Genomic DNA, 7,525 nt, shown 5'->3' with positions numbered 1-7,525 from the left:
CTGTCCACACCGCCTGCCCTCTCTTCCCGGAGTCTTCGTCACCGTGGGCTGAGGCCCGTGCGCAGCTAAGTGTGGACCAGAGCCGTGTGACGTTTGTCATGGTGACCGTGGCTCTCCTTAAACAGCTTCATCACAGGGTGGCTGGTCAGAGGTCATGCCCCCAGTGTGACCACCGCCTGCCTCCTCTGGAAGCCATGCCCGGCCGCCTGAGTTCAATGGAAAGCACCCAGCGCGGGGTTCAAGGTCACCAGCACATCGAAGGTTAAAATGGGTCCAAGATGGGAGATGAAAAACAATTGTTTTCTCACCTGGGGGGTTGCTCTACACCCCCAGCAGGATTCCCCTCTCTCTACAAGTTACATCTTTTCAGATCTTCCTACCATTGGGTTGCCTTTCGGGGTGAACATGCAACTCTTTATTTCAAGTTGTCAGTATGTGCATTTGAGTAAAACTGTTGCTGTCGCTGCTCTCCACAGAAATGGAAATCAACCCTTCAGTGCATCCTAGCTGTTAGACGCAGAACGCGTGAATGCAGAAGATGCAATCTGTTTTAACAGTATTCCACCTGGGGGGGCCTGGCTGGCTCAGTGGGAGGAGCCCAAGACTCTCCATCTCAGGGTTCCAGCCCCCAGGCTGGGTGTAGGGATCACTAAAAAAGAACAAAAACTTTTAAAAAAATAAAAGCATTCTACCTGGAATTTCACACAACAGGAATCACCCAGGAAAGGAACTACAGGGGGAAAAAAAAGTACTACTTTTTCCTGTATTCTCCTAGCAATCTCTAAAGGAATGATTCTTTTTTTTTTTTTTTTAAGATTTTATTTATTTATTTGAGAGAGAGCGAGAGTGAGAGAGCACAAGTTGGGGAAGTGGCAGAGGGAGAAGCAGGCTCCCCACTGAGCAGGGAGCCAGAGGTGGGGCTCAATCCCAGGTCCCTGAGATCACGACCTGCCCAAGCCAAAGGCAGTCGCTTCACTCAGCCACCCAGGCCCCCCTGAAATGGCTTTTTAAATATTCCAACAGTATATTTTGTTCCAACAAATTATATATGTATCCCAACAGTACTAACTACCATGGGACAGGGACAGGTGCTTGCTGCACGTTCTAGCTATAATTCTAAGCTTCAGTTGCCTCCTAGTTTTTTTTAAGGTGAAAAAGCTCCATTTGGGTAGACTGTTTGAGCTTGTGTAGTACTGTTAAAAAAAAAAAGTCAAGAAAGCCTTTGATTTTACTTTTTTATTATGCACTCCGTTAATACACTGCATAACCTTTAGAAGGGCTAGATGAGCATGACTGAGTTATTTTTCATCCGTCAGGAAGATGCTTCCTTAATCGATATTCTCCAAACCCTGAAAAACAGAATTAAAAGGGAAATGTGAGAATTCTGTTGTGGCCACAAATGTACACACGCAGGCGTGCCTCAGGGACACGAGTCAGCTCCAGACCGCTGCGGTACAGTGAGCGGAAGGAAGGGGTCTGGTTGCCCGGCGCATAGAAAAGGCCCATTTGCACGACAGTGCGGTCTGTCCAGTGTGCAAGAGCATACGTCTACAAACCAGCGTGCACACCTTAATTTTAAAAAACCTTAGTGCTAAAAAATGGGAACCATCATCTGAGTTCTCTCTGAGTCGTAAGCACAGATCGCAGATCGGCATGAAAAATGTTAACAGTAACAAAGTTTGAAATAGTTTGAAAACTACCAAAACATGACGCAGACACAAAGTGAGCAAATGCTGGTGGGCAAACGGCGCCCACAGACTCGCTCCACACAGGGCTGCCCCAAACCTTCGATGTGCACCAACACCCGGCATCCGTACACGCAGCGAGGCCGGCAGGTGCTCTCTGGCATCAGCGGCCTGCTCTGTTATTAAGGACGTACCGGCACACCCCACCCTTCTCACGATGCAACAGTAAGCTGAACTGAATTTTCTAATCACTGAGGTACAAAGAATAACCTACAATGATTTCTAGTTTCCATTTTCTGACCACAGCAAACATCACTTTATACGAAAAGTACCCCGTCCATCAGAAGGAAAACCAGTGACCATCTGGATCCTTCAGAGAATGAAGACAATCGGGTCAAATCATTACAAAAAAATAACAGCCAACACGAGGAAGAGACCATTAACCTCATTCTAGTTTTTACAGATGAACAAATGGAGACTCAGCTTAAAAGGCTCTTGTGGAAGTCAGCAAGAAGTGGCAGGTGAGCCACTGTGAGCGTGACACTGTTTATTCAGAAGACCCACTCTTTCTTAGCTCGCGACCAAATTCTTCAGAAAGTAAAACATCAGTCAGGGATGACATTTCTTCCAAGCGTTAAATAACACAGTCCAGGTAGTCCGCTTACGATCGCAGGCAGAACCACCTTGAGAGAAATGAGACCTGCACAGTCCTAGGAGCTGCCCTGCAGAAATTCTTTTTTTTTTTAAGATTTTATTTATTTATTTGACACACAGAGAGAGAAATCACAAGTAGTCAGAGAGGCAGACAGAGAGAGGGGGGAAGCGGGCTCTCCGAAGAGCAGAGAGCCCGATGCGGCACTCGATCCCAGAACCCTAAGATCATGACCTGAGCAGAAGGCAGAGGCTTAACCCACTGAGCCACCCAGGTGCCCCTGCCCTGCAGAAATTCTAATCGGGAACCTTCTCTCCATCTCGTGCGCAGGCCGACTGGGCTGGTCACTCTCGGACCACACTGGGAAATCCTGCCTTAGTCAAGTAGACCTCTATCACCATGTTCGTCAGCTTCTCAAAGGGCGCCATGCTGACAGGCAGATCACCTAGGCTGAATCCTTATAGTGTCACTGAACCACTCTGACCCTGTTTTCTCATCTATAAAATGAAACGAGTATTAACCTAGGTTCACTGTGAGGAATAAACGAGCAAGGAGAAAATATTAAAAACTACTTTTTTTTTTTTTAAAGAATAATGGTGATGAACTCCTACAAGATCTAAGAACATACCACCAGGTTTAATCATATGAAAGTGTTCTGCTTGCCTACATCTGACCTACAAAAACAGCAATTCCACAGGATTCACTCAAATGCACAATTATGGTAATTCTTTATATATGGTACTGGTTGCATGAACTGGCAAACTCATGAAGTATTAGTGTATTCGTGAAACAGGACCGTGTGTATACAGAAATTTAGTTCACTTGAATGGTATTTCAAATAAAAAATGGAGGGGCGCCTGGGTGGCTCAGTGGGTTAAGCCTCTGCCTTCGTCTCAGGTCATAATACCAGGGTCCTGGGATCAAGCCCTGCATTGGGCTTTCTGCTCAGCAGGGAGCCTGCTTCCCACCCCCCAACCCCCCTCCACCTCTGTGCTTACTTGTGATCTCTGTCAAATAAATAAATAAAATCTTTTTTAAAAATTAAATTAAATTTAAATTAAAAATGGACTGCTCTATAACTGGATAATTGTGACAACTGGCTATCTCTTGGAAAAAAGTAAAGTTAAATCCTGTGATTTCACATTATATCCCCAATGACCTATAAACAGGTTAGCACTAAACGTTAAAAAAAAAGTATTTGGAGAAATTTTAAAAATTTATTTATAATCTTGGTTAGGACAGTCATTTGTAAGCAAGACATAAAACTCAAAATCCTGAATGACAAAAATATGATAAAATGAACATCAAAATTAAAAACTGATGGGAGACTTCATAAAGTGAAGACAGACTGGTAAAAAAAAGATCTGCCACATGTAAAACAGACAGAAGATTAATAACCATAACGTATGAAGAAGCCCCATAAAAAAAAAAAACAAGCAAAGCACACAAGCAGACAATCCATAGAATAAAAATACAAACGTTCATTAAATTTCTGAAAGGCTGCTCAACTTCGCCAGCAGACAAGACAACTCAAATTCAATTAGCACTGTTAAGACATTTGACAAGACATAACCAGAACCCATCGCAACCCAGAGGATGTCTAGTATGAGAGCCATCTTACCTTTGACACATAGTAACGATCAACTCCAGAGATGCGCCTATCTCTTTGCATCAAACTCCACTGATATGGATAATAAGCAACCCTTTTTTCCTACAATTAAAAGAAATCATTACTGCACAATGTTTACGAAGATGAGTGGCTCTATTATAATAGAGGGTTATCAGAACTTATTAAGTGGCATTCTAGGAAAATGGAATCATCACTGAAACAAAAACCAAATTAAGACTAAATCCTAAATAAAATCGGACCATTAAGCTTCAAAATTAAGATGGTAACCATGAGTCTTTACACATTCTATTTTAACCAGCATCTGGTTTTTTTTTTCCTTTCCTCCTTCCCTCGCCGCCCCCACCTTATTTGAAAGACTTGACTACTTGTTTCCATTTGGGATCTCAAAGAGAAGAAACAATAGCAGCAGATCACACCTGAAGAACAATCCCCAAAACAGAAAGCAAATACATTATGCCCTGTACTCTAGGGATAACGTGATGGGCATGGAAGAGAGGAAAATGAAATCCTGATGTGAAAAGCAGGATCTTACGGTAAATTCCTCAAGGCTTGGGAAAAGGCGGGGTGGGGTGGGGGGGGATAAAAAATGTCAAAGTAAAAACCTAATTAAGAGCAAAGAGATTAAAAGCCGAGAAGGTACCAAGATGCGGACGCGAGAAATTACAATCAAAAGATTAGAGATCCGAGGGAGTGGAGGCAAGACTAAAGCGAGGCCCAGGAGTTCGGACCCACCTGCTCATCTACCTTTCCAGCCCCTGAACCTACAACGCTGTCTTGGCCACTCCACCCAACAACTAGCTGCTTCTTGCTAGAGCAGAGCGCGGTTTCCGTCGGGTTTCGTTCCGCAAGCCTCTGCTTTTAGGCAACCAGAAGAAGGGGGAGGCAAGCCTGGTGTCCCCCAGGTCGGAGAGCGGCTCCGGACCCCAGTGGCCACCCACCGCCCGTCCGCGAAGTCAGCCTTCGCGCGGGAGAGGCCGCCTTACCTTGCCCCCGTTGGTGAACCTGTGGATGTGCGCCGTGGCTATGCCGGGGATGACCAAGCACACGGCCATGACGCCGATCCCGGGCAGGATCTCGAACCACATCGCACCGCGGAGGCCAACGCCAAAACCCTCCTTCCCGGCCCCGTTAAAGGTGACCCGGCCGCGGCCCCTTCCCAGTAGGCTCCGCGGCAGCCAGCCGGCGGGGCGGGGCCGCGCACGCCTCGGGAGGAAGCGACGGGGGCCGGCAGGGCTCAGGGCCGGTGCGCGCTCGCATCCTCGCCCCCGCGGCCGCCCGCAGTCCGCTTGGGGCGGCCCATCTCGCTCCGACTGGCGGCCGGGCGCGCGACGCGCGGTGACGTGAAGAGGCCCCGCCAGGCCCAGCACGCCATAGCCTTCCGGAGCTAAGGACTCTAAAATGGCAGAGCAACTTTCTCCGGCCAAGACGGCAGACCAGGTGTGCACCTTCCTCTTCAAGAAGCCTGGTGGGCGAAAAGGGGCTGCGGGCCGCAGGAAGCGCCCGGTCTGCGACCCGGAGCCCGGGGACAGCAACAGCAGCAGCAGTGACGAAGGCAGCACTGTGGTTCGCCCGGAGAAGAAGCGGGCGATCCACAATCCGATGATACAGAAGACTCGTGGCAGTGGTAAACAGAAGGCGGCTTACGGCAACTTGAGCAGCGAGGAGGAGGAGGAGGAGAAAGAGCCCGAGAGTCTTGGCGTGGTGTACAAGTCCACCCGCTCGGCAAAACCCGTGGGACCAGAGGATATGGGGGCGACTGCTGTCTACGAGCTAGACACAGAGAAGGAGCGTGACGCACAAGCCATCTTTGAGCGCAGCCAGAAGATCCAGGAGGAGCTGAGGGGCAAGGAAGATGACAAGATCTATCGGGGAATCAATAATTACCAGAAATTCATGAAGCCCAAGGATACGTCTATGGGCAATGCTTCCTCCGGGATGGTGAGGAAGGGCCCCATCCGAGCTCCCGAGCATCTACGTGCCACCGTGCGCTGGGATTACCAGCCCGACATTTGTAAGGACTACAAGGAGACTGGCTTTTGCGGCTTCGGAGACAGCTGCAAGTTCCTCCATGACCGTTCAGATTACAAGCATGGGTGGCAGATCGAACGTGAGCTTGATGAGGGTCGCTATGGTGTCTATGAGGACGAAAACTATGAAGTGGGAAGCGATGATGAGGAAATACCATTCAAGTGTTTCATCTGTCGCCAGACCTTCCGGAATCCAGTTGTCACCAAGTGCAGGCATTATTTCTGCGAGAGCTGTGCACTGCAGCATTTCCGCACCACCCCTCGCTGCTATGTCTGTGACCAGCAGACCAATGGCGTCTTCAATCCAGCGAAAGAATTGATTGCTAAATTGGAGAAGCATCGAGCTGCAGAAGAGGGTGGTGCTTCCGATTTCCCAGAAGACCCCGATGAGAGTCCAATCCCCATCACTTAGTTTCCCTATTAGTCTCACACCTCAAAATAAATCTTTTGTTTGGAAATCTTAATTCGTCGTGTCCTTCCTTTCTAGGGAAAGTGAAAGGAAAAGGCGGGTGGTGAAATAGGGCCCTGGATGGATGGCTTATAAAAGCCTCGAGGTAGGTTCGGTCTGGATTTTTACTTGTTACATATGCTGCCTGGGTGTGACATAACTTTTCAGAGCCCTTTGGCATAAATTCCGGGGATGGGAGAAGTTCGAGAAAAGAGCTAAAATTTGCTTGAACTAAAACTGATGAAAGCAAGAACTGAACCTATTATATCACGTTTCTGTATCACTTAGTAGTTTACAAAAATACCTCCATGTGTGAGCTCTACTGGAAGCCTGTACTACTACAAAATATGCCCCCGCCAGGCTGGGTGTTTGGAGGGTGGTTTGGGAATGGGAGAACTGGGTGGGGGAGCTGGTGGCTAGCACCAGAGTGCACGTATGGGAAACGGTCCTTGCTCTCTTAAAGCACCACAGGTGGGTGCCTGGGAGGCTCAGTCGGTTAAACCCGTGCCTTCCGCTCAGGTCATGATCTAAGGATGGTGGGATCCAGTCCCATGGTGGGCTCCCTGCTGGGCAGGGAGCCTGCTTCTCCCTCTGCCCCTGCCCCAACATATTCTCTCAATCTCGCTCTCAAATAAATACAATCTTTTTTAAAAAGATTGTATTTATTTATTTGACAGAGATCACAAGTAGGCAGAGAAGCAGGCAAAGAGAAAGGGAGGGAGCAGGCTCCCTGCTGAGCAGACAGCCTGATGCGGGGCTCCATCCCAGGACCCTGCGATCATGATCTGAGCTGAAGGCAGAGGCTATAATCCACTGAGCCACCCAGGCATCCCTCAAATAAATACAATCTTTAAGAAAAAATAAACTACTGTAGGTAACCCCCCTTTCACAAATGATTGAAATGGCTTATGCTGTGCTGTCCAGTATGATAGCCACTAGCTTAAGGGGGCAGTTGAGTACCTCAAATGCGGCTGGTAGTCACTATATTGGACACTGCAGTTCTAAACTGAATTTGTAAGCCAAGTTCAGAGAACAAAAAACCTAACATTTTATAATCCACCGTCTGAAATTATTTGTGTTCGC

General features: G+C 47.9%; 2 protein-coding genes across 2 annotated transcripts; one reads left to right on the top strand and one right to left on the bottom strand.

The window, feature by feature from the left end:
• Positions 1-1,221: 1,221 nt before the first annotated feature.
• NDUFA1 (NADH:ubiquinone oxidoreductase subunit A1) lies at positions 1,222-5,160 on the bottom strand. The gene is made up of 3 exons (XM_032331030.1): positions 4,951-5,160; positions 3,959-4,048; positions 1,222-1,349 (listed from the first exon to the last, which is right to left on the bottom strand). The coding sequence occupies exons 1-3, from the start codon at positions 5,050-5,052 to the stop codon at positions 1,329-1,331; spliced, it is 213 nt and encodes a 70-aa protein (XP_032186921.1). The 5' UTR covers positions 5,053-5,160; the 3' UTR covers positions 1,222-1,328.
• Positions 5,161-5,215: 55 nt separating this feature from the next.
• RNF113A (ring finger protein 113A) lies at positions 5,216-6,458 on the top strand. The gene has a single exon (XM_032331029.1). The coding sequence runs from the start codon at positions 5,366-5,368 to the stop codon at positions 6,404-6,406; it is 1,041 nt and encodes a 346-aa protein (XP_032186920.1). The 5' UTR covers positions 5,216-5,365; the 3' UTR covers positions 6,407-6,458.
• The last annotated feature ends 1,067 nt before the right edge of the window (positions 6,459-7,525 follow it).

Source organism: Mustela erminea, chromosome X, assembly GCF_009829155.1.
Source record: "Mustela erminea isolate mMusErm1 chromosome X, mMusErm1.Pri, whole genome shotgun sequence".
Taxonomy (NCBI): domain Eukaryota; kingdom Metazoa; phylum Chordata; class Mammalia; order Carnivora; family Mustelidae; genus Mustela; species Mustela erminea.
The sequence above is the reverse complement of the archived record's forward strand: the minus strand, read 5'-3'. Positions and strand labels throughout refer to the sequence as shown.